Raw genomic sequence first — 26,917 nt, 5'->3', positions numbered from 1 at the left:
CTGAACGACCCAAAAGTCCGTGGGGACCTGGTCCACCCCCTGGGTTGGGGGAGGGGATGAACAAAGGTTGCGCCCAGAGGCAGCATCACAAAGCAAGAGGCTCCGGGGCCGGGGCTTTGCCTCCTTAGCATCCATGACTTATGAAGACCCCAGAGCCCGGATGTTCTTTTGGGTCACTTGTAAGAACCTGCCCACCATCACACTGGCAGGGGCAGTCCTGGCATGTCCTCACAACGCGCCTTCTTTTAGGGACAGAGAGAAGGGTGTGGCTCCAAGTGAAGTCGGACACGTCTCCCTACCATGAGTCTGCAACCTAGCAAAACTAGCATTGAGGTGGACCAGGAAGCCTTCCCTCCACACCCGCACCCACGTGTGCGAGACACTCCCGAGTAGCATGTGCGTTGCCCCTACTTTGGCTCACGTCTCCCTGGAATGGTTCCCAAGGCCAATGGGGCCGTCCAGCTATGGAAGCACCATTTTGCCTTCTTCCCAGTCCCGATCCGTCCTGTGACCCCACATCCTCTACAGGTCAACAAAACAGTCAGGGCCTGTGTCCTCGGGGGCTCTGAATACTGCCTTCGCTCTCCCGCACGTCTGGCTGCCTACAGAATCCGAACTATCCCGTTGTGGGGAAGGATAGCATCTTCAGTAAACAGGGCTGGGAAAACTGGACAATCACACACAAAGAAGTAAAATCGGACCCCAATTTTATGCCACCCACCAAAATTAACTCAAAATAGATTAAAGACTTACATGTAAGACATGAAACTGTAAAATTCCTAGAAAAAAATAAGGGACCAAAAAAAAATAGAAATAAGAAAAAGAAGAAAAGGAAAAGAAGGGACAAAGGTCCTCGATGTTTGTCTTGGCAACAACTTTTTGGATGTGACAGCAGAAGCACAAGCAACAGGAGCAAAAATAAGCAAGTGGGACAACATCAAACTGAAAATAACATCCACACAGCAAAAGAAACGATCAACAAAATGAAAAGGCAGCCTATGCGATAGGAGGAAATACGTGCAAGCTGTCTACACGATAGTTGGTATCCAAAATATGTCAGGAACTCATACAAGTCAAAAGCAAAAATCCACAATAATCTGATGAAAAATGGACAGACGACATGAGTAAACATTTTTCTAGACATTCCTTTTTTTTAACTTTTTTTTGAATGTTTATTTATTTTTGAGAGAGAGAGTGTGAGCAGGGAAGGGCCACAGAGAGAGAGGGAGACACAGAATCCGAAGCAGGCTCCAGGCTCCAAGCTGTCAGCACAGAGCCTCACATGGGCTCGAACCCACGAACCGTGAGATCATGACCTGAGCTGAAATCGGACGCTTAACCGACTAAGCCAGCCAGGCGCCCTGTTTTTCTAAAGAAGACATGAAGATGGCCAACAGGTGCATGAAAAGATGCTCAACATCACTCATATCAGAAAAACCCAAATCAGAACCACAATGAGAAGCACCTCACACCTGTCAGAATGGCGGGATCAGAAAAACAATCAGAAAAAACGGCAGGATCTTGTTCACTGTTGGTGGGAATATAAACTGGTACCGCCATTATGGAAAATAGTACGGAAGGGCTTCAAAAAATTAAAAACAGAACTACCATATGCTCTAGCAATCCCACTTCTTAGGAAGTGAAATCAGGATCTCAAAGAGGTATCTCTACTCCTATGTTCACTGCAGCGCTATTCCCAATAGGCAGGACATAGAAACAACCAAAATGTCGACCAACAAATGAATGGATAAAGAAGATACACAATGGAATATTATTCAGCCATAAAAAGAAGGAAATGCTGCCATTTCCAACAACATGGATGGACACTGAGGCCATTAAGCTAAAGGAGATGAGTCGGCAGAGAAATACAGCAGAGAGCGTATGATCTCACTTACGTGCGGAATCTAGAAAAGCTGAGTTCACAGAAACAGAGCTTGGAATGGTGGTTGCCAGGGGCTGGTGAGTGGGGGAAACGGGGAGATGCCGGCCAAACAAACTTCCGGGTGTAAGACGAGTGAGTTGCGGTATCTGATTTGCCGCGTGGTGACCGTGGTCGACGACACCGCACCACATGCTTCATGTTCCCACCGCGCACCAGAGACGGGTGATTACGGGAGGTGAAGGACCTTACTGAAGGCAAGCGACCTGGTCGTGGTCACCATCTCCCAGCGTATGCGCGCATCGCGTCATACGAGCCTCCGTCTCACAGTCGCACAAGGTCACCTGTCAGTTGCATCTCAGCGAAGCAGGGGGAGTATGGAAAGCGCGTGCCGCTGCTACAGGGAGCTGGGGCCTGGGGGGTGTCTGACACGCAGCCTGGCTACAGCAGACGCTGAATGAGTAAACGCCCAGCAAAGTTCCCGGCAGGGGAAGTGCTTGAAGGCGGCAACGGCTCGGGCCACAAAGGTCACGGGCTTTGGGGTCAATGCCGGTCTCAGGATGCGACCTTGACCTCATCTCTCAGCGTCTCTGGGCCAGCTTCTTCATCTGTACGTGGAGGGTACTTGTTGTGTGGATTAAATAAAATACTCCTGCTGTGGTGCCCCGCTGTCACAGCTGAGTGCCACCTCGTAGGCAGGGATCTTCTCAAAGCCACCTCGTCTCTACCGTCTGCCGGCCGTGTGTCCCACCAGCATCTCGGGAGCATGGCAGCCCAGCGTGAGCACAGCTGCCTGCCCGCCACTCTGGCAGAAGTGGTAAGTCGGCATGTCCCGCGTTCTGAGGGCTCCATTACTGCCAAGTCTCAACTCCTCTGGGCACCGGGCACACCCCCGCCCCCCATGCCCTAGCTCCACGTCCCCAAACAGCCTCGCCTTCCGCAGTGGACACCATGGTTGCTTCTGACCGCGCCCGGGCTTCTCCCATGCAAGTCCCATCTGAGGCCCTGGCGGGCTGCCCTTCCTCCTGACGGCCACCCGCCCTTCCCCACCCAACTGCGCCTGCACTGTGGCCACTGCCTGTCACACCCTCACGAGGGCCGACGCGCGCATAACATCCATAAAGCACAGCACGACGCCTACTCCCTTTAGCACCCAAACCAGAGACCAGGAGCTCATCCCTGACATCACCCGGTGTGATTTTTTTTTAATGTTTTATTTCATTTTATTTTTGAGAGAGAGAGCACAAGCGGGGAAGGGGCAGAAGGAGGGAGACAGGGGATCCGAAGCGGGCTCTGTGCCTGACATCAGTGAGCAGAACGTGGGGCTCGAACTCACCAACAGTGAGATCACGACCTGAACTGGAGTCGGACGCTCAAGCAACTGAGCCACCCAGGCGCCCCATCACCCAATGTGATTAATGACCAATTAATGCTGATTCTGGTTCTACCAACTCAATCTCCTGATAACACTCCCCACACCCACCCTTCTCCCTTCTCTAAGTTCACTGCCTTCTGGATTCAGAAAGTTCTGTCCCTGCTACGTCCTAGCGGTGCAGCCTTGGGAAAATCACCTCTCTGGGCCTTATGTTCATGAGCCCATGAGATGGGTTTATTACCAGTTCCTATGTCATAAAATTAGCATTTAGAGGAAATAACATAAGGTATGTAAAATGCTTACCATAGCACATGGCTCCAAGTAAGTCCCCAGTACAGGTCACCTGTTGTCATTATTGTGGTGGTGGCTGCTATTATCATTATCTGGACCTCGGCCTCTCTCATCTGGGCGAGGTTAGGAGTCCTGCACCTGGTCACTCACAAAGGGTGAGGACCAGGGTCAGCCATCTGGTGGAGCCACCTGCAGCCACAGTACGATCATTCTGTCCCTTGAAAAGCTAGGAGAAGGCATGAACGCAGGACAGCCTCATACCCAGGCACAGACCTTGGCTGTGAGGCTGCCTGTCCTCACAGCAAGAGCCTCCAAGGGGCCTAGGGAGAGGTGTAGGACTCTAGGGATGGAGGGTTCCCTGGAGAGGATCTAATTCAATTCCCTGATTTTAGGATGGCAAAATTGACTTTCCACGAACATAAAGGACTTGCCGTGGCCAATTTCACTTAACAAGGGGTGATCTGTGTCCAGCCCCGGGGCTGGATGCTGGATACGTTGCCAGGCAGATAAAGAGTTGGATCAGACCCAGTTTTCCACTAAACCATCTCACCTACAGACCCCGGATCAGCTGGCTAAAAATAACACGTTTCTGTGTGCTACCTAAAGGGAGAAAACCAGAATTCTGTATTACCAATAAATCATGCTGACAACTTCTGTCAACCGGAAGCTGGAGAATGAAACACCAAATTGGACTTTTACACAAGTAAGAAGACTGGAAAACATTGAGAATAAATCTTAATGGGGACGAATTCTTCCATGCCAGCATTTCCCCCTTAGAGAGACACACACACACACACACACACACACACACACTGGTCTGGGCACTCTGCACCAGAGCAGGAGTTTGCAACACACCCCCAGAGCTGACACTTGCTTTCCTCCTCAGCGTTCGGACTCTTCCAGTTTCTTAACAAAACCTTTAGAAGTTGGGGAGAAAGGAACGGTAACACTAAATTGTCATTTTATACATGATGAAATGGAAGCTTAGAGAAAGCAGGAAGTCGCAGCCTATAAAGAATACGGTAGCTAGACATCTTCTACTCTCTGCCATAGAGCTGCGGTCAAAACAACAACAAAAAGACTTTGGCTTAAATCTTAGATAGGGGGTGTGTCCCTGTGCATTAATTAGAAAAGTCCCCCACAAAAATGGTTTTTAACCTTCTATGGGACCTGAGCGCCTCCGGGAATCTACGGAAAGCTGTGAATTCTTTCCCCCAAAGGGAGCCCAGAGGGCACAAACATAATTTTGCCTATAATTTCAGAAACTTGCTTTTAAGTGTTGGCCGTACGGTTATGCAAAATAATTCAAATCAGCTTTTACAGACATAGTCCAAACCTGAAAACTTTCTGTGGGAGGAGGGGGTTTGCAATAGTGAGTGAAAAACGATTACAATACCGTTTTTTTCTCCCCCTATTTGAAACAAAACACGAAATTATGATTTGTTGGGAGGCGCATGCAGATTAAAATTAAATGTATTTATCCTCCCGCTACCACAGCCAGATGATAACACTATTTAGGGTTCCAAAGTGTCCTACAAACGGGCCCCTGCACTAAAAATACCCTAAGGACACACTGCAAGCATCGCCAGCCTCTATCTGCACGAGTGGCTTTCACACCCTGTACCAACACCACATTCAGTAAAGGCGAGTCTACGCCACAGGAAGGCACAGGAAATATTCACACTGTTTACTGTCATTTACACACCTGCAATTGAAGATGATACCTCTTTCCCCTGAAGGAAAGATATTGCATTCACGTTGTGGCATTAAGTTACTGAGTTTCTAATAATACCTTTCACTTGAGAAAAATAATGATTATCCAAAAACTTGCCTGCTGATTTAAGGGTCCGTAGTTCTTCTTTTTTTTACCTCTGAGGACTCCGGGGAAGGGCTAGAAAACTGCTCTGCCTTCGGTGGGGATGGGATTTCCCTCCGGGTGACCTCTGCGTGCCCGAAGGCCCTGTTTTACAGCGGGGACTCTGCAAGCCGGGTAACACGAGCTGACTCCCACTGCAAATAGCAACGTCTGCCGTGAGTGAGAGCCCAAATATAGACCTGCCTCGGCTGTCCTGCCACTTCTTACTGCTCAAGTGACACCGGGCGAGGTCACATGCTGTCCCCCCCAGCTTCTTCGTTTACTGTGAGGACTTGAGGCCTGTAGCCCCACCGAGCTGCTCAGGTGATTGGTCACGTACAGAGGGCTGGGGGCGCCACAGGCCCTGCAGAGAAGGGGGGCTTCCGAGAGCCCTCGTATTGTGCACCCTCCTCGCGGGCTGAGGGTCTTTGTCCAAAATGTTTTGAACAAGCACAACTCTGACGGTAATCGAACGCAATTTCGTTTTTGTTCCCCTCTCGCCATTCCTTTACCATTTACTCATGGTGGGAATTATTCCCCTCTCCGGCTAAAAATCCAGCAGACCCAGAACTTTCTGCTCTCTCTTCGGTGACATTCAGTCCTAGGGTCGTTTGAAGGCACAGTCTTCATTGGGTAACTGAAGATATAGTCTGGAATATTGATGGAAAAGTCAAACTTAGTTTAGCCAGTACCAGAATCCTCTCTCCTATCCAGCCTGGGCCTCTTCAGCTGGAAGTCTGCCCCGGGAAAGGGGGAACAAGGGCTGCCTCTTCTCCCTGCACCTCCTCCCTGAGCTGCTGGTGGCACGCCAGGGCTGGAGGCGCCAAGGTGAAAAGACAGCTCCTATCGGAGCTGATGCCACAGTGGGTGCTAATGTCAGGCTCTCTGGGCTGGCAGGTGCTTAGAGCTCTCTCTTGCACACTTGTGTGTATGTACACGCCTCTCTCTCCCATGCACCCCCTCCCTCCCTCATGGGGAGTTTTTGTACATCTCTGGAGTTTCCCATCACGGAGACCTTTCTCCTGAGTTCCCACAACGAGGCTGAAAACCCTTCTGTTCCGGGGGGTCCCTTGCATTCCCCTTCCAGGCCCCGGTGAGCCACCTCCAAGAGCTCTCAAATGAGGTCTCCTCACCCATGCAGTTGGCTCTCTTAGGCGGGATCTAGATGACTCCTTGTTGACGCTGTCTTCATGCTGGCTCACATCTGGATCTTAGGGGGCAGGCCCATCCTTGGTCCCGGCAAACTCTGGGATGCAGAGGGACCCAGTGCAGCTACTTCCCCTGGCTCAACTCAGTTTGGGCAAGTATTAAAAAAAATAACGTAGAGTGGTTGGGTGGTTCGGTTGGTCCAAGTCTTGATTTTAGGTCAGGTTGTGATCCCGGGGTCGGGGGATTGAGACATGCTCGGTGCAAAGCCTGCTTGGGATTCTCTCTCTCTCTCTTTCCTTCTGCCCCTCTCCCCCATGTGCACTCTCTCTCTTTCTCTCTCAAAAAAATAATAATGTAGATGTCTACTTTTTATGTGGAAAATATCCACAATATATCTGTAATTAGAAAAAAGAGTTTGTAAAATCTCATTGCAATATATCATATATATATTATCCAGATGATATATATTTATAATAGAAATATACAAATATGCTACATATAATCTATAATATAAATATATAAATATACGATATGTAACATGAATATAGCATACGTAGCATAATATAGAAAGACATATGACATTATATATAACGATACACACAAAAAATAAGAGCAGGGTTTATCTCTTTTGAACTATTTTACTTTTTTCTTCATGTCTTTGATGGTACCTATTTTAATAACAATTATATATATAGTTAAAATATATATATTTTTAATGTTTATTTTTGAGGGAGACAGAGAGAGCACAAGCAGGGGAGGAGCAGAGAGAGAGGGAGAATCCTGAGCAGGCTCCACACTGTCAGCATTGAGCTAGATGAGGGGCTGGAACTCAGAACCGTGAGATCATGAGCCGAAATCAAGAGTCCAACACAACCGACTGAGCCACCCGGGTTCCCCCTGGAATCTTCATTTTTTATTAATAATATATGATATTTGGCTCAGAGAAAGGTAAATACTCCAAAAGAACCATAAAGTGAATATAAAGCAGGCATGTATCCTGGTAACAACAATTATTAGGTTTGTCCATATTTTTTTCTAAGAATATACAAACATCCTTCCCTCACACACACAAAAATAGAAATTACTCTTATAATTAGAAAGCCTGCTAGTGTCATTTTGACAAAGCAAATAAATTGGAAAGGCTACTCAAAAGGATAAAATAGCATAAAACAAATGCAGTGAAAAGACATATTGTAAAGAATATACAAGATATTAAAAGAGACTATTAAAGAATTATTGTTGTGATGAATCACTGAATTCTACTCCTGAAACCTACACTGCATGTTAACTAAAATTTAAATAAAAAAAAGTTGTAAGTAAATCGTATTAACTAAGATAATATACTTAAAAATGGTTTGAGGAAAAACAAATCCCTCCTCTCTCCAAGAAGAATGGCAAGCCCAGCGGTTGTGAGTCTACCGGGGGAGTCAAGGTGAGGAGCTCGAACAGAGGCAACTTTAGACCTTAAAGCTACATTCCACAGGGTTTTCTAGATACCCTGGATCATCTTCGTGGGGAGAGATGTCCTAACCATTGCTTCAGGCTGGCCCTGGTTCGTCGTTGTTTTCCTTTGGCCATAACAGCAAGTGCAAACCTAATTCCATGCTTTCCCAGCTCGCAACCTTCAAAGGTCTTTCTCCGGTTCCCGCATCGAGCCCGCAGGAGCCTTGTCTTGGCGAAGGGCTCCTCCTCGCGGCTTCGCGGCTTCCGGGGCATCTCCCCCGCCCCTCCCCAACCACCCCCTCTTCCTGGTGCACTCACAGGATGGAAGCTGACAGACGCTGTTCCTCCGTCTACACTGTGCGTTTCCTGGACAGAGAGACCAGGGCCGTCGTGTTGCCTGTTGCATGAGCTCCAGGTCACATCCCATCCCCACGTGCAAATGAGACATCCCGACCTCCTTAAACAGGTCTTTGGTAGCCGGGTGGACTTACCAGCCTGACTGTGCATGTTAGGACAAGTTTCTTTGCTGGGTTTGTCTCCTTGGCTGTAAAATGAAGAGTGGGAACGCAGATCGTAGTTAAACATGCTGGCTGGGAGATGGGACGCTTTGAAGACAGAAAGAGAGAGAGATTTTTGCGTATGCCCCACGGCACCGCCCCCGCCCCCAAACCTGCACACAGCACACGCTCCGTGAAAGCGTGTTGAATTGATAACAACAAATGTGTGGCTTCCACTGAGTGCTTGGCGCTCAGAGGCCTTCAGGAAATAACTCTTAACGTCTGATGGAACGTGTGGCCTCCACCAAGTTTGCACCGTTCTTGGGCGCGTGTGTTCTCTAGCGCCCTGGTGAGCGAGGACCACAGTCGGTCCCCGTTCTCAACGGGTTCGAAGTTTACCGCAGGAGGCGATGGCGATAACTCGGTCGCTTTTCCTAATTCACTGTGTACAAAGGTGGAAAAGGTGAGGCAAGATAGGTAATTCTCGGGCTCCGGACAGGGTTGCGACAGGGCTGGATTCCGACGGCCCGGACAGACACGGGCTTCTGACCTTCTCATTGGCTGCCGAGAACCCGCCCAGGCCGCCGACAGCCAATCAGAGGCGCAGGGGGAGGGGGCTGCGCGTCGGGGAGCTGACGCCAGCACAGTTCGAGAAGAATGTCGCGGTCCGCGGCGGGCCGCGGGGGGTGCGGGGAGGCCGGGCCCGCGCGAGCCGAGCCCTTCGGCCGCTGAGCCGCCGGCCATGGAGGACGAGCAGCCCGACAGCTTGGAGGGCTGGGTGCCGGTCCGCGAGGACCTCTTCGCCGTGCCCGAGCGGCACCAGCTGCGCTTCCTCGTGGCCTGGAACGACGCGGAGGGCAAGTTCGCGGTGACCTGTCACGACCGCACGGCGCAGCGGCGGCGGCGGCGCGAGGGGAGCCGGCCCGAGCCCGAGCCCGCCGCGTCCCCCCCCAGCTGGTCGGGCCTGCTGTCGGCCGCCGGGCTCCGCGGCGCGCACCGGCAGCTGGCGGCGCTGTGGCCGCCGCTGGAGCGCTGCTTCCCGCCGCTGCCGCCCGAGCTGGACGCGCGCGCCGGCGGGGCCTGGGGCCTGGGGCTCGGGCTGTGGGCGCTGGTGTGGCCGGCGCGCGCGGGCCCCGGCGACGCGGCGCTGCAGGAGCTGTGCGCGCGGCTGGAGCGCTACCTGGGCGAGGCGGCCACCGGCTGCGGCGGCGCGGCGGTGCGCGACGCGCTCTTCCCGGCGGAGGGCGGCGCGGCCGACTGCGAGAGTCCGCGCAACTTCCGGGAGCGGGCCCTGCGCGCGCGGTGGGCCGCGGCGGGCGCGCGGCTGTGCCAGGTACGCGCCGGCCTCCTCCCTCCGCGCTGGGTTAGGGGTCGCTGCAGGGGTGCGGCCGGCGTGGGGGTGGGGGCTGTCCCGGAGCCCGGCTGCGGGGGAGCCAGCTGACGGTGGGCGGGGACCGGGCGGGGCGCGCGCAGGTGTGCAGGCGCGCGTCACCTGCAGGGGAGCAGCGAGGCTCGGGGAGCGGGCGTACGCAGGCGGGTCGGGGTTCATCCCAGGTGGGGAGCCAGCCCCCGGCCCCGTTCTCTGAGATCGCTGGCGGAGTCGGCGGTCGTATTCGGGGAATACCGAAAGCGGAACTGGGAACGTCCCTTAGTACACGGGGGAGGCGACAACACGGACTAGATGTAACCACTTTCAGGTTCTGCGAAAGAGGGAACAGGAATAACAGAGACCTACTGTTTTAGAAGATCAAGGGGCCTCTAGGAGAAAGGTGGTGAAAGTAACGCAGACTCGGTCAAATGGAAAGCGGGGGTGGGGGGGGTGTGTGTGAGCTTTATTTATCGATTTGGAATAGCAACAGGAGTGCTGTTTTAAGCTTGAAGGAGGTCATTTGGGAAACCGAAGAATTCATTCTTTGGCAAACTTACAGAACTTAAGGGGGGGGGGGGACACGAGTTCACCAAAGGGTTTAGGAGACAATGTGGCGTGTGTATTCACAATTCACTGTGGGTGGCCAAGATTTAGTGCTCCGACCCCCTGTCCGTTCTCATTATAGGCCATTCTTAATCTGGATGATTTTTCTGTGCCTTCTCTTGAATTTTACTTAATGTCTAATTTTGAGATTGAGTCGGGGGAGGGGGAGAGAGAGAGGGAGGGAGAGAGAGAGAGGGGGAATCCCAAGCAAGGCTCTGGGCTGGCAGCTCAAAGTCCAGTGGGGTGGGAGGGAAGGCTAAAACCCAGGAAAAGTGAAGTTGTGACCTGAGCAAAATCAAGAGCGTAAGGTTAGTTTAACCGACTGAGCGGCCCCTCTGTGCATTCTTTTGCAGAAGAGGGGTGTGAGAGAATTCAGTCCCATCTCAAAATCTTAATTACATCTTCTCAAGCTACATATAGAATGAACTTTTAAAATTAAAATGGTTGTATAAAAGGAGTTTGTTAGTGGTGTTAACTACTAATGATTACAGTAATGATATTCTACCGTGGATATACCATGGCTTAATTTAACCATTCTTGTTTTATTGGGCATTTTGGTTGGAGGACAATAGCTTTTTAATATTTAATCGTTATTTAAATTTTTAAAGTTTAGGACATTGGGATGCCTGGATGGCTCAGTAGGTTGAGCTTCTGACTCTTGGTTTTGGCTCAGGTCATGATCTCATGGTTTCGTGAGTTCAAGACCTGAGTTGGGCTCTGCGCTGGCAGCACAGAGCCTGCTTGGGATTCTCTCTCTCTCTCTCTCTCTCTCTCTGACCCTCCCCCACTGGTGTGGTCTCGGTCTCTCTCAAAAATAAATAAATAAACTTTAAAAAAAAGTTAAACTTTAGGACATTAAGGTTTCTTTAGTTTTGTTATGAGCTTATAAATACTGTCCATACTGAGCTTTATTTGCATTTTGTCTTCTAGGTTCTTCAGGAGCATGATAAAGCCCACACCATGGTGACATTAATGAAAGTCTATCGAGAGGAAGATGAAGCTTACCAGGAATTAGTTACGGTGGCAACCATGTTCTTCCAGTATTTGCTGCAGCCGTTTAGAGATATGAGAGAAGTTGCAACCTTATGTAAGCTTGATATTTTGGTATGTTTTCTTTATATTTTTATATTATCAGATTTACTATTTGTCACATGTTGTTTCTTTCATCACATTTAAGATTTCAGTCTGTGTTTGCACTTTGGGTTCACCCTTCTGTTTAGATGATAGTGGGGCTATATCAAGGTGCTATTTATTTATTTATTAGTGTTTATTTACTCTTGAGAGAGAGAGACAAAGACAGAGAGCTACTGTGGGAGGGGCAGAGACAGAGACACAGAATCCAAAGCAGGCTCCAGGCTCTGAGCTGTCAGCACAGAGCCTGACGTGGGCCTCGAACCCACAGATTGCAAGATCATGACCTGAGCCAAAGTCAGATGCTTAACCAACTGAGCCACACAGGTGCCCCACATTTATTTTATTTTTTAAACTAATCTGTACGCCCAGCGTGGGGCTTGAACTCATGACCCCGTGATCAAGAGTTGCATGCTCCACTGACTGAGCCAGCCACGTGTCCCTAAACAATTGTGTGTTAGAGAAACATAACTTGATAGCATGCCTCTCCAGAAAATGTTATTCTAGTAATGCACATTGAAAGTAGATTTTTCTTTTTCTTTATGCCCCAGAGTATCCTTTTGTCTTCCAGGTGGTTTCTAGCTTAGAGCCTTATTCATACTCAGTAAGGAATTGCTGAATGAATGAAATTGAACCAACTAAGTAGTGGTAATAAAAGTAGCTGAAATCATCCATGTGTCCAATTTCCTCTCAATTTCCTATGGCTCTACATTACTGTTTTCTCTTACTGATACAGTTTTCCCTTCTTTTGTAGAAATCCTTGAATGAGGATGATCTGGGTCCTAAAAGGATAGTGGCCTTGCAGAAGGAAGCCAAAGAATGGAGCAGAAGGGCTGAAGAAGCTGTAGTCTCTATTCAGGACATCACAGTGAATTATTTTAAAGAAACAGTAAAAGCGATAGCAGGTGACAATTTAGAATTCTAAGATGTGTGTCATTTTCATTTTGTTCAAAAAACATTTGAGTGCCTCTTGAACACCAGGCGCTATGTTTTCTAGGAGCTGGGGATTCAGTGTAAGGAGAAGTATAAACAGACACTGCACAGTCTGGTGAGGGCAGAGAAATCCTATTTATATATTCATTCAAACACATGGAGAATGGCAGTTAACAACTGGCCACATGAAGGAGAGAAGCACGGGGCTCTGAGAGCCACTGAGAGGAACGAGGCTCCTTCACTAGGTCAGTGAAGGCCTCTGGGAAATAGCCCTTGCCCTGATATCTGGAGGGTCAGTGGGAGTGGAGAGAGCATCACAGTGAGGGAAGAGTGTTCCAGGAAGAGGAAAGGGCACTCACAAAGGTGCTCTGGCTGGAGGGAGCTTGGCAAGTGTGAGGAACGTCGAGTCTCGGGGCTGGAGCAGAGATGAGCAGGGGAACATGGTGGGAAAGAATGCGGCAGACGGCAGGGATGGGGGTGGGGGACAAGGACTTCTGTCTCATCTGTAAGTCGTTGATGATGGCTCCAGACAGGACACCGAGTGTCTCCCAGTTTAAGTTACATCCGTAAAGTGAAATGCCATGTAGCTATTAAGCATGCTTCTCTAGATCTGTTTTTTGTGAATGGTGACACTTCCACTATCTATCAAGTGAAATAAATAAAATACAAAAAGGAATGATGATCTTGTGGGGTGTTTTTATTTTTTGGTTTTGGTTCAAACTGCCTGTCTAGCCGGACAGACACAGAAACAGTCTGGAAGTATATGCACCAAAATGTAAGAAATAATCACCTCTACTAGGTGAGATTCAGGATTTATTATTTTTCTCTTTTTTTAAAATGAAGTATCTAAAGTTTTTATGTATGTTTTATTTTTGTGACAATACAAGGTCATTAAAATAAAACAAATTTTCTTTTAAAAAGGATGTTTTGTAAGTGACGTGGGAGGCAGTAAACAAAGAATTAGCTCGGGATACATTTTTCTTCCTTTTGGTGAGTTGTAATTATGTTTTATTTTATTAATTCCAATCCGACAGGAATGCAGAAACAAATGGAACAGGATGAGAAGAGGTTTGGCCAAGCTGCCTGGGCCACGGCAGCTCCCAGGTTAGAAAAACTCAAGTTGATGTTGGCCCAAGAGACCCTGCAGCTCATGAGGGCCAAGGAGTTGTGTTTAAATCACAAAAGAGCCGAAATTCAGGGAAAGGTAAGACAAAGATAAATGAAACTTGGTTTAAAAAAACATACTTTTAGGGGCGCCTGGGTGGCTCAGTCGGTCTGACTCTTGGTTTCAGCTCAGGTCGTGATCTGTGGGTTCAATCCCCACGTCAGGCCCTCTGTTGACAGGCCAGAGCCTGCTTGGGATTCTCTCTTTCTCTCTCTCTCTGCCCCTCGCTCCTTTGCTCTGTCTCTCTCAAAAATAAATAAACTTAAAAAAAATCTAAAGTAACAGAAAAACACACTTTTAGGTAGTGCCTTTCTTTCCAAACACGGTTAGAGCTTCCTTGCTGCACTCACTGCACATCTTCTATTGGCTGCGAATGTAGACCGCAGGAGGTTGGCAGGAAACTTCCTTTCGGTCAAGATGTTTTTGAAATATATTGTAGGGTGCTCCTGATAATAACACTGAGCTCAGCCCTGAAGTAGATGAGATACTTAAATCAATCAAGCAGTGTTTCAGCATGACTTGAGGGTAATAAAAAGGTACTTTATCCCAGGATCATAGCCACTTAAATTTCTTCCTCTAATGGTAGGAGTGTGAAGCAGGAAACGCTGCAAATGCCTCACGGTCATTTACTTTTCTCAAAAGCCTAAATATTTTCATATGTTTCAAGGGTAAGTTAAAATATTTGTAACAAACATCAAGTAAGGCATTTTTGTTTTATTAAATGAAATGGAAAAAGGTTTCCTCTCTGTTAGTTTTATATTTGGTATTAAGCAAAGAATAGAATATTGCTCAAATGCATCTAATGTTTGCTTTTAATGTGCTAGTTATTTTAACCTGCTCTTACTTTTTCCATGAAAACCAGATGGAAGATCTTCCAGAACAAGAAAAAAATACGGACGTTGTCGATGAATTAGAAATACAATATTATGAAGTCCAATTAGAACTGTATGAGGTTAAATTCGAGATATTAAAATATGAAGAAATATTGCTTATTACACAGTTGGACTCAATTAAAAGGCTTATAAGAGGTAAGATTTATACTTAAATGGGTATGTTAAAATGTTTAAATCACGCCTTCAAGAAAATACCAAGACTGTATTACCACTTCTTATAAGTTGTCTAAAACATCTACTGAAATTTCCTGAAGTTTCCTTTTAGCATTTTTGTTTTTCAGATGATAAATTCATCATTAAACACACAGCAAAACAAAGGAAACTGTTATCACCCCAGTTCCATCATCTATAGATCCTGACATAGCCTTGGTTATATGCTGATGCGTATAAGTAAATATCAATTTCTAAACCAAAAGTATATACCCTGTAGAGTAGCCTCTTTTCATTTAATACCTAAAAACCATCTTTCCATTTGAGTAAGAAAAACATGAAAAATTTTAATGACTGCACAGCATTCATTATGTGTACGTACCGTGATTTCGTTTTTCACTCTTGCAAACAGTAGTGTAGTGGGGAGCCTTCTTCTACACGTCTTTGCATGTAAGAGAGAGTGTTTCTTTGGAATAAATTTCCAAAGATGGAATTGCTGGGTCAAGGACAGTGCGAATTTTACATCTTGACACGTACCTGCTTACACTATAACAGTCCTTCAGTATACATTTTTTCCTGGCCTCTATTATTTTCTGACTTCTAAATTCAATACTATACAACGGCCTTGTAGGTTGAGGTTGTGCAGAAAGACGCTCCCCGCAGCAGATTATGAAAGCACCTGTTCCCCATACTTACAGCATTCTTTTCAATTCTTGCCTCCCTGATAGAAGAAAATGGCGTCTTGTAGTTTTCATTTCTTTAATTGTAAGCGTAGCAGTCATGGGGCGCCTGTGGCTCAGCCAGTTAAGCGTCCGACTTCGGCTCCGGCCACGATCTCACGGTTTGTGAGTCTGAGCCCCATGTCAGGCTCTGTACAGCTCAGAGCCTGGAGCCTGCTTCGGATTCTGTGTCTTCCCTCCTGTCTGGCTCCCCCCTGCTCATGCTCTGACTCTGTCTCTTAATAATAAATTTAAAAAAAAAGTATAGTAGGCACATTTTTGTATGTGTACGGGCTGTCTGTATTTCTTTCATTAACTGCCTATCCTTGGTCTTTGCCCATTTTTCTTGGAATGTTCCCTTTCCGTACTAAGGCTATTACTCTAGTATCTGTCAAATGTTGCCAAAAACTTCTCCTTGTCATTTGCTTTCTCTTGCCTTGCAGAAATACTTAATTTTTATGAAGTCCTATCTACTTTTGGTGAAGTCTTCCCGTGTTTGTTGTTATGCTTGGCAAAATGCTCCTCATCCCCAAATTATATCAATATTTTACTTATGTTTTCTTTTAGTATGTTTGTGAGTAAAAAAAAAAAAAAAAAATCTCTTTGGGGCTCCTGGGTGGCTCACTGGGTTAAGCCATACCAAATCTGAACATTTAATTGAATCCTGAGTATTCAAAAAACTTTGCAGTAATTTCAGGTTATAAGCATTTTACATATTTAGGAAAAAATCCTACTGAAAGAGTTAATCCAGAAAGATGCATGCCAAATTGTTCATAATGTTTTCCTTTGGGAATGGGCTCCCAAAGGTTTGGGAAAGGAAGAAGAAAATTTCACTTTCTATTTTATTTAGTTCTGCAGAGCTAGGATTTGTCACAATTAGCGTGTATTTTTAAAAGATATGTACGTAATCACGATTAAATGTCTTTAAGGCACCTTAATGAGACACTGCTGGCAGAATGTGGGTTTCCTTTCTGGAGGGCGATCGAGTGCTAGCTGCCAAGAGCCTTGACTATTCATCTCTAAGGAAGTAATAAAAATGTACACAAAGACTTTATGTTCAGATGTTCATCACGGTGAATTTGATAATAATGGAACTTGGAATATTTCTAACGATACAGAGTGCTTCAATGAGAGAATACTGTGTTGCCATTGAAGTTCTCTTTCCATCACATGGAAAATGTCCTCTTAGCACTGTTACTGGTGTGTGTGTGTGTGTGTGTGTGTGTGTGTGTGTGTGTGTGTGTCTCTACACTCCCCCGCCTCCCCACACGGGTGCTAACAGCAGCTCTCCCTGGGTGGCGGGGTTACAAGTCTCCCGTACTTCCCTTACACTGAAGGTATCTTCGTGTGTTATTTTTTATACCAAACACGTTTTAAATGTCACCACTATGTTTCTAGATAAAGAGGGGGAAGTTGTCTATTACGACCCATGTGAGAGTGCAGAGGAACTTGAGGCTGTGGCTTGTGTGGCGGGGCTGCCTGGCGACGAGAACCTGGAGGCGGCAGAGCTGAGACGGCAGCACCAGCGCCTGGAGCGCAAGCGGGGCAGGATCTGCGCCCGGAGGGCCTGTCTCAGGAACAGACGGGTGGGCAGCCCAGTGGCTCTCCTCTCCCCAGTCAAGGATTCCTCCACTCAAGATAAGGCTCTCGACCACACAGTGATTCATTTCTTGCGTGTTTATATAGATACCAATGGCTGCAATTAAAGAAAAAAAAAAATATATATATATATATTTTTTTTTTGAAAAGTATAATAAAGTACTTTTTAAAAGTATACTTTTTAAAAGTGCACTTTTTAAAAGTATAATCCTTTTGAAAAGGATTCTGTGTCTTTTGGGATTTAAGCATTTACCATAATCTCTAGATTTTGATCGATCTGTTCAACAATTGTTTGTTGAATACCTGTTACATACACAGGTATTTTTAAAATCACAATAGGTAGAAGCTTCTCATAATCAGCTGGAGTAAATTCTAAAATTTGTTTCTAAAATTTATTGTTAACGTTGATTGTAGAATATTAGACATAATATTCAGCTCATTTCAATCCTTGTATTTGGTGAGTGGTTTTTGTTTTTTTTTTTTCTTAATTTTTAAAAACTCTGTGATATGGGGCGCCTGGGTGGCTCAGTCAGTTAAGCATCCGACTCTTGATTTCGGCTCAGGTCATGATCTCACCGTTTGGAGGTTTGGGCCCCGCATCAGGCTCTGCACTGATGGTGTTGAGTCTGTTTGGGATTCTCTGTCTCTGTCCCTCCCTGGTGCGCTCTCTCTCAAAAGAAAAAAAATAAAACTTAAAAAGACAAAAACAAAAACCACCAAAAACTTCATTAATGCATAAAAGGTGCACCTGAGTGGCTCAGTTGCTTGAGTGTCCGATCTCGATTTCGGCTCAGGTCATGATCCCAGGGTTGTGGGATGGAGCCCTGAGTCGGGCTCTGTGCTGAGATGGAACCTGCTTCAGATTCTTCCTCTTTGTCCCTCTCCTGCTCACACTTTCTCTAAAATTAAAACAAAGGAAAAAAAAAAGTAACACACCTTAAGAATGGTTAAGTTTAGTTAAAATACAGTTTTTAGTAGAATTTTTCAGGTGTTTGTAGGTTGCATATGGTCATGTACTTATGACTGGAAATACTATTGTAATATGAGGAGCTGAGTTTAAAATAATCACATTGAAACAGATTCTTAGGACACGTGCCATTTAAGAACGGGAGACTGCCTGTGTGTCCTCTCATTTCCACTTGGAGGATTTGCTTTTTCATCTTTCGTGGCGCTGAATCACAGCTGTGGTCCTATGAGCGGGTACCGTGGACTCCTGTAAGGCGCCCGTCAGCACATATCACAAGGCTAGCGGAGGCAGGATCCTGGAACCACAGAAACTCGTATTAACAAACGCCTTACGTGACAGCACAAATACAGTGCCGCCTTTTAAACTTCTTTGCTAGAGCCCACAGTAATATTAAAAACCATGTACGTGACGTGTATTATTCTCCCAGGATCAGTGCAAAGAGAATCATCGGCTCCGACTACAACTGGCTGCAGAAAGTATGAAACACTTTCATCAGCATCACAGTATCCAGATGGTAAGTGGCTGTAGAGAACATGTTTATATCTGCATAATGTGACACACTGGCTTAGATCTCTAGAAACTGGGGCTCCACTGCCCCAGGCTGGCAAGTGCCAGCCTTGATCCTGGGGAGACTGCAGTCCAGTCCTGCAGCCTGGGGAGGGGACATGGGGGTGAGACCCGGGGAGGGGGTAACGTTGCATCACACACCCTGTCTTTCTCAACACTTTTAGTTTGAGAAATTTACAAATACACGTTTGCTTAAATATAGAAAAGAGACAAGATAAGAGAAGAGGAGCAAAAGAAAAAAGAATGGATAAACCAGGAACGCAAGAAGACACTCCAACGATTGAGAGCATTTAAAGAGGTAAGTTCTAGGGGCGCCTGGGTGGCCCAGTCAGTTGAGCGTCTGACTTTGGCTCAGGTCGTGATCTTGCAGTTCGTGAGTTTGAGCCCCACGTCGGGCTCTGTGCTGACAATGCGGAGCCTGGATCCTGCTTCGGGTTCATGTCTCCCTCTCTCTGCCCCTCCCCTGCTCAGCTTTGTCTCTCTCTCTCTCTCAAAAATAAACATTAAAAAATAAATAAAGGTGTAAGTTTTACAGATAATTACCCCTCACCTCCATTTTCTGGAGAAATGAAGACTGCCCATCCTAGGAGAAAAGTATAAAGTATTATGAACCGATAATTTGTAACACAAAATGTTCCTCAAATGCCATCATTTTTAGTATAGAAGTAAAAAGCAAGAATATTAAAATGTTAACATTTTTGACATTGCAAGACACCAGGGTTCTTGCTCTCTCCTCCTGACCCAGTGGTGCTGACTCTGCCCACCATGCTGTTGACCAGCCAGAAAAACTGAAAACAGTTACATTGCCCTCAGCCTTCGCTTGCTTTTCCCTGACTTTATTAACATTCTGTAAAACGCAGTCAAGGAGGGGCACCTGGTGGCTCAGTCGGTTAAGCGCCCGACTTTGCTCACGATTTTGCGGTTTGTGAACTTAAGCCCCACGTCAGGCTCACTGCTGTCAGTGCAAAACCCACTTCGGATCCTCTGTCCCTCTCCCTCCGCCCCTCCCCTGTGTGTACTCTCTCAAAAATAAACATTAACAAAAATTAAATGAAATGCAGCCAAGGAATCCCTGTGACCTAGTATAGTTAAGTACTCTGTTAAAAGTGTATAGGTTTAAAAACAAGTACCTACTCATTTAAAAATAACGTTAAACTAGCTGAATAGAAAACATAAATCTGTTTGCATCACACAGATCCACGTTCGTAGCTGCCCCACAAGGGAAAACGTCCCACTCCCAGACAGGACTCCGGGATAAGGTCCTGAAGGTGTGCTGTGCTACCAAGGAATGGGGCCCCTGGAGTGATAAATCATGACACGCTGACCTCAACTTGTTTTCTGATGTGCTCATTAACCAGCGCCTAACTGCATACCAGCCCGGTGCTAGACATTTCCCGTTCTTTCTCATTTAATTCTTAACCCTGCGGCCCACGTGATGGCACAGCGTCGCTCGGGATTGTGTGCGGCCGCTTGTCTCCTAACTCTGGAGTCGCAGAGGCCTTCTCCTGCCTGGGCAGCACATCAGAATTGCTGATGCCTAGACCCCACCTCCAGAAGGAGGGAGGGTGAGCCGGAGGGATGCTGTGTGAAACCAGGTGAAGGTAGACCGAATGGGCGCAGGACAGCTGGTTGGTCAGCTCTCGCCCGAGGGCACTGGTTAATGGAGCCTGGATGGAGGACGGATCCGGGGGTGCAAGTCCGGCTCTTTAGCCCCGAAGCATCCGATCAGGATCAAATTTTCAAATCTGGAGGTGGGAGGGATAGACCGAAGGAAGGGGCAGAACCAGGCCACCTGCGCTTTCAATAGACTAGAAGGATGAATTAAAAAATCTAACACGTTGACCTCACACTGGTGGTGGCCTGGAACGGAACCTGTCTCCAAGGTATGCGAGCTGAGGGTTTTTTGGCCTTTGGAGGTGTGGATTTCTCCAGAGGGTGGTAGGATGGAGTGTGTGGGCTTTAAACGTAGGGAAAGAACCTTGAGAATGGAGTTTCTTCCAGCCTCCTAGCAGTCACTTGTGAAGAAGTTCGAGAAAAGCCCGGGACTTTTTAAGATGTACGAACAGATGAGTCCTCTGTAGAATGAGGGGAGTCTGTTTGCCAAGAAGTGCCACCCTCAAAGGGACAAAGCCAATCTGAGCACATTTGGAAGGGGGAAAGTAGGAGAGGGAGAAGATGGGAAGTGAATCACTTGATATGTGACACTTGTTGAGCCCAGATAGGTTGGGCTCTTAGGAGGTAAAGGATTTAGTGTGTCTTGAGTGAGCCCTGGGGACACAGACTGCCCAGCACCATGAGGCAGAACTCGACAGGCCAGGGTCACAGCGACATGCCGGTGCCCGGATGCCGAGGAGGGGTCCTTGGGGTTTGGGGATGGCTGGATGACCTCCCGAGTCTGGCGCAGGGTTTCCAGGATTCTGATTCTCCCGGCATATGATGACAGAAAGGCACAGTGTGGTGGCTGCATGACCAGCAGCCGCATCCGTGAGGTTTGGGGCTTGCCATCGCTCTTCTGTCGTGGAAAGACTTAGAAGAATGTGGAGGAGAGGGATGCCTGGGTGTCTCAATTGTTGATCGTCCGACTTTGGCTCAGGTCATGATCGCGTGATTCACGAGTTCGAGCCCCACATCGGGCTCTGTGCTGGCAGCTCAGAGCCTGGAGCCCGTTTTAGGATTCTGTGTCTCCCTCTCTTTCTCTACCCCTCCCCCACTCACGCTCTGTCTCTCTCAAAAATAAATCAACATTAAAAATATTTTTTTTTTAATAAAAAAGAAAAATGTGGAGGAGAGAGAAATGCAGGCACACCTTGGAGACTGTGCAGGTTCTGTCCCAGACCACCACAATGAAGCGAGTCGAATGAATGTTTTGGTTTCTCAGTGCATATAAAACTGTGTTTATACTACAGTGTATTAAGTGTGCAGTAATAGCATTAGGTCTACAAAAAAGTACATACCTTAATTTAAAAATACTTTATTGCTAAAAAATGCCATCTGGTGAGCTTTTGGCAAGTTGTAACATCTCTGCCAGTGGAGGGTCTTGCCTCGATGTCGATGGCTGCTGACTGATCAGGGCAGTGGCTGCAGAAGGCGGAGGCCGTGGCTATTTCTTAGAATAAGACAACAGTGAAGTTTACTGCCTTATACAGGCACAGTTTGGGCGCCCCAGAAACAACTGTAATAGTAACAGCAAAGATCACTGATCACAGATCATCACCGTAACGATGAAAAAGTTTGAAATATTGCAAGAATTGCCAAAATGTGACACAGAGACCCCAACTGAGCAAGTGCTACTGGAAAAATAGCACCGACAGACTTGTTCGACTCAGGGTTGCCATGAGCCTTCAATTGATTTAAAAAAAAATGCAATTTTTGCAAAGCAAAATAAAGGGCAATATGATGAGGTATGCTTGTACTCTATGATGAATTGCCCTTTTGGTGTATTACTACTAAATTTACATTAGTATTATCCCATTGTATACATGCTCTGCCAGTTTCTTTTTTCACTTAAATTACATGGAGATGCTCTGTCCCAAAAATAAATAAACGTTGAAAAAAAAATTAAAAAAAAAAATTACATGGAGATATGTTCTTATTTACAGATAGATAGGTAGATCTAGTTCATTTTAATGGCTACATAGTATTAACATTTTATGTGTTTTATTGGCTAGTCAGTGCCTACATTAGGGACCACCTTCCCACCACTCAGGATTCGTTGATAAGATTATGTTTTTCTTTTTTAACATTTTTTAGTGTTTATTTTTGAGAGAGGGCGAGTTGGGGAGGGTCAGAAAGCGGGGGAGACAGAGGATCCAATGTGGGCTCTGTCCTGACAGCACAGAGCCTGATACAGGGCTTGAACCCATGAACCACCAGATCACAACCTGAGCTGAAGTTGGGATACTTAACCGACTGAGCCACCCACGCGCCCCTAAGGTTATGTTTTTACTTATCAAACTAATACTTGAGAGACCAGAATGTTTTCTTTTTCTTCTTCTTTTTTTTAATGTTTATGTTTTGTTTTATTTTTGAGAGAGAGAGAGCATGAGCAGGGGAGGGGCAGAGAGGGAGAGAGAATCCCAAGCAGGGTCTGTGCTATCAGTGCAGAGCCTGATGCGGGGCTCGAACTCATGAACCGTGAGATCATGACCTGAGCCAAAATCAAAAGTCCCCCGCTTAACCGACTGAGCCACCCAGGTGCCCTGAGACCGGAACATTTTAAGTTCACATTTTTAAATTATAAAGTTTACTGTAAACCTAAAACTTAGAGAAAAGAAACATGTGATAACCATCACTTTGAGGTCCACTCCAGGGGAGTTTTTCAGACAGCTGTTTTACGTGGTTGTGAATTTAACACCGCGTCATCTGTATTCTTTTAGGATGTTTCACGACTTCGTACATTTACGGTTTTTCATTGCTGCCTACTATTTTAAATAAGTTCACCATAGTTTTCTGAAGTAACTTCCTGTTGTTGCTCTTTCGAGTTTCATTGTGCATACTAACACTAGGAGCGTTTTCATCTGCATGTACACTGGCCTGTCTTTGTCACAGAGCAAGCGGTATCTATCAAGGGATGTGGATGCTTCCTCCGTAAGAACGGCCTTCGTAGGCAGGCTGGCCATCCAGGGTGACGAGGAGCCACTCTGTGAACGAGAGCATTTGCACCAAGCGTTACCCTTCGGATGGTTCGAGTCCGCGGCCGCTTTCTGACCCCGTGTTTCTTCCCCAGAGGCGCCCGGGCGGGTCTGCAGCGACGTCGCCGTGCTCGGGGGCTGCGGCCCTGCACCTGCCAGCTGGGCTCGCCCCACAGACGGCTGCGTCCCCAGGGGAGACACCTGACGGCAGCGATGTGAAAACCCGCGAGGATCGGGACTGTTCTGGAAATACCGACCAGAGCTCTGTTCCAGCTGGTGACCAAACACGCTCCAAATCCGGTGAGGAACTGTCGCCACCGCCGCCTCCGCCGCCGCCGCCACCACCACCACCGCCACCGCCACCGCCGCCCCTCCCTGGTCCGTGCGCAGATCGCCAGAACTCGGCCCTGAGGACTCCGGGGACAGAGGAGCCGCTTCCCCTGCGGGGCGAACCGCCTGCCGTGAGCGCGCGCCACTGCGCAGCCGTAGCCGGTCCCCGAGGCCCAGGTAACCGCTGCTGTTCCCCCCACTCGGCGCTGGTGGGGGTGGGGGGCGGGGGAAGCAATCAGTCCCCCTCCCATCAGGCTTTGTCAGCATTCTCTCCGGTCTTAAAACTCCCCGGTGCTCGCTGCCTTTAGTGTCACTGTCTGACTGCAAAGTCAGCACAGTCTGAGTTTCACAAATGCGAACTCGCCTTGAAGAAACCAGGTCTACACATTCCGTGGTCACGTGACTTGGGATCTCTGTTGCCGCATCACCCGTTTCAGGTTCTTAAGACTTCGGCCCCTGGAATTCTCCGTGTTCCTGTTGAGTCTGTGAGTCATTTACAGAATGAAATTGTCGCAGCTTAAGTAGAATATTGGTTGGCACTGACTGCAGAGGAATATTAGAATATTCCTGGCTGTTCCACAGACTGGTGGACTGAGAAACCTTACTTAGGGAGAGCTTTCTAAAATGAAGTGGTTAAAAAAAAAAAAAAAAAAGCAGCCCACGTCTTGCCTTTGCAAGTACAGTACACTGAATACACGAATTTTCTGTTTAAGGAGGGCTGAAGCTCTGACTTGCAGCTCTCGTTTGGTCTGATCCACTGACTGTTGAGACTGGCTTAAATCTGCCCAGACTCAGAACCTACGGCTTCGGGGAGGGGGAGTGTTAGACAAACGTGTGCGCTTGTTACAAAGACTACGCCTGAGCGCCCCCACCTAGAACGCACAAGATCTCTGCAGTAGGTGATGGGAATCATGGGAAAAAAACGGTTCCAAACTGTGGTTCCGGTATTCTGGTTATTCGGAGTTCACGGGTCACTGTATCCAGAACCAGGTACCAATGAAAATGTCCACACTGTTAGGAGGAGACCCAGCTGGCCCATTTCCACAGGGTCTGCAACAACGTAGTGTAGCGAAAGCAAGAGCTCACATGCCTGGGCCTGGAGTTTGGATGTGAGCAGACCTCTCTGGGGGACTCATCCCGGTTCAGGGTTAACGCACACCGTGTTGGGAGGCCCTCGACACACACACACATTGCCCCGTTTCACTGCAAAGAATAAAAAAGTGTGAGTACCCGAAATGACCAAGTGTGAGGCTTTGTCACTCCTGGAAGGGAGCTGTGATGAGAAGTCGTGGGTTCAAATCCAGGCTGAACTAGTATTTTGTTAGAGCACGGCCTCTCAATCCTGAACCAGAAATGACTGCCGTCTTGAAGCCTCACCCGGACACCTCTACATTAGTGACCATAGTCGCGCCCCCGTCTCCAGCAGGTAGAGGTCAAAGATTTTACCCCCTCGGGGGTCTCAAGGTGCCTGAGGAGAAAATAGCTCCTCCTCACCCAGGCCTTGAAACTCTGATTGAATTTGTGTTTTGACAGCATTGTGCACCCTCAGGTAGAAGGCATACGTTCGCTCGGGTGCAGTTATCAGGTACCAGCAGAGATGCACCAGCATGGCCCCCATCAGGCTCCCAGAGCCACTGACTAAAGTCTACTTCCAGCCTTTTCCTGTGCGTAGACCTCCCCCCGTCACCGCCACAGAATGAGTCACCGCTGACTAACATCCAAGAGTGGCGAAGTCAGGGGGCGCCTGGGGGGCTCAGTCGGTTGAGCGTCCAACTTCAGCTCAGGTTGTGATCTCGTGGTCCAGGAGTTCAAGCCCCGCGTCGGGCTCCGTGCCGACAGCCAGGAGCCTGGAGCCTGCTTGGGATTCTGTGTGTGTGTCTCTCTCTGCCCCTCCCCTGCTCGTGCTCTGTCTCTGAAAAAATGAATACTCCTTAAAAAATTTTTTAAAGAGTGGTGAAATTAGAGAAATACAGCAGGTCCACTGTAGGGAAGGAACACGGAGAAGATACAACTTACTGAAACTGTGTGCAGCTCTCGTGCTTACTGGATCAGGTTATCTGCACCCTAGGTTTTCACCCCTCTTCAGGATCACACAAAAAGACAACACCTGCATCTTGTAAAACAGCCACTGGGACGAAAGGTGTGTATGACTGTGCCTGAGTTGCTGTGACTCTGAGGGAGTGGCGGGCAGCGAGTGGCCGAAGTGAAATATTAGCAATTAAGCCACCCTGTGTTCAAACAGGGAGCTAGCGGTTGACCTTTCTCGCAGGTGCTCAAAGCATTTGTTTCACAGAATGATTATTTGCTGAAACCGCGTTATTAACCTATGTGCGACGTAACCCATATCTGGTACAAAAACCCATATCTGGTACAAGGCCCTGGCGCCTTGGGGAGAGAGAGTGTGGGTTCTGACGGTCCTTGCTCTGTCCGCTCAATTTCAGGATCTATGGACGAAGTGCTGGCCTCCTTAAGGAGCCACAGGACCCCTCTGCAGAGAACGGAGGTGACCGCCTCGCCCCCTCCCCGTGCCTCGTTCAATGAGCAACTTCTGGCTGCCATAAGGCAGGGGGTCAAACTGAGGAAAGTTCACTCCGGCCTCGACCTGAGCCCCAGCAGCAAACCAACCAGTGACCTGGAGACAAGTATCAAGGCGGCACTCCAGAGAATCAAGAGAGTGTCTGCTGACTCGGAGGAGGAGGACGGTGACGAGCCGAGCCCCGGCAGCGAGTGGGACCGCTGAGCTCTCCTCCACGGCCAACGGCACCGCCCGAGCACTTGAATGAGACGCAGGCCCAAGGTCTGTTCTTGTAAAGGCATGTGAACAGGTGGCCCGGCCACATAACAGCCCCAGAGACCAGTGGGGCTTCGTGTGACGTTGCGGCCTTTCTTGAATGTTGTGGCTCCTAAAATCAGGGCGGGACGTAGAGACGTGGGGACATGCACACACCAAACTGTTGGGATCTAAGAACCCACAGTATTAGCGGCGTAAGAGAAGAGTATTTGTTTTTCACCGAGGGTGATCTAGAATCATTCCCTTCTTCCAAAAAAAGGTGATGCTACTACGTTTAGCGGCGCTGTTGTGCTACTGACCGTGGCCTCCCCACATTTAAAGGCTTGAACGTGGGGGCGCCTGGGTGGCTCTGTCGGCTGAGCGTCCGACTCTTGGTTTCGGCTCAGGTCACGATCACAAGGTCACGGGATCAAGCCCCGTGCCGGGCTCTGTGCTGACAGCATGGGAGCCTGCTTGGGATCCTCCCCCTCTCTCTGCCCCTCCCCGGCTCACGTACTTGCACACTCTCTCATAAATAAACAAAACGAGATAAAGGCTCGAATGTGAAGATGGTTTTAGCAAGAATCAGAATAAACCGCTT

At 47.8% G+C, this 26,917-nt stretch overlaps 1 protein-coding gene across 1 annotated transcript; it reads left to right on the top strand.

Annotated features, from left to right (window-relative positions):
- Positions 1 to 9,206: 9,206 nt before the first annotated feature.
- Positions 9,207 to 26,511, top strand: WHAMM (WASP homolog associated with actin, golgi membranes and microtubules). The gene is made up of 10 exons (XM_030317287.1): positions 9,207 to 9,822; positions 11,392 to 11,565; positions 12,347 to 12,497; positions 13,560 to 13,729; positions 14,553 to 14,718; positions 16,851 to 17,038; positions 18,446 to 18,532; positions 18,788 to 18,883; positions 23,312 to 23,723; positions 25,988 to 26,511. The coding sequence occupies exons 1-10, from the start codon at positions 9,232 to 9,234 to the stop codon at positions 26,284 to 26,286; spliced, it is 2,334 nt and encodes a 777-aa protein (XP_030173147.1). The 5' UTR covers positions 9,207 to 9,231; the 3' UTR covers positions 26,287 to 26,511.
- The last annotated feature ends 406 nt before the right edge of the window (positions 26,512 to 26,917 follow it).

The sequence above is a fragment of the Lynx canadensis genome, chromosome B3 (genome assembly GCF_007474595.2).
Source record: "Lynx canadensis isolate LIC74 chromosome B3, mLynCan4.pri.v2, whole genome shotgun sequence".
Classification (NCBI taxonomy): Eukaryota; Metazoa; Chordata; class Mammalia; order Carnivora; family Felidae; genus Lynx; species Lynx canadensis.
The sequence above is the reverse complement of the archived record's forward strand: the minus strand, read 5'-3'. Positions and strand labels throughout refer to the sequence as shown.

Excerpts from the sequence above, each read along its gene's own strand:
- WHAMM (XM_030317287.1), top strand. The coding sequence starts at position 9,232 with ATGGAGGACGAGCAGCCCGACAGCTTGGAGGGCTGGGTGCCGGTCCGC. Across the intron at positions 18,533-18,787 it reads AGCATCACAGTATCCAGATG|AAAAGAGACAAGATAAGAGA; the intron begins GTAAGTGGCTGT and ends GCTTAAATATAG. Across the intron at positions 23,724-25,987 it reads AGCCGGTCCCCGAGGCCCAG|GATCTATGGACGAAGTGCTG; the intron begins GTAACCGCTGCT and ends GCTCAATTTCAG.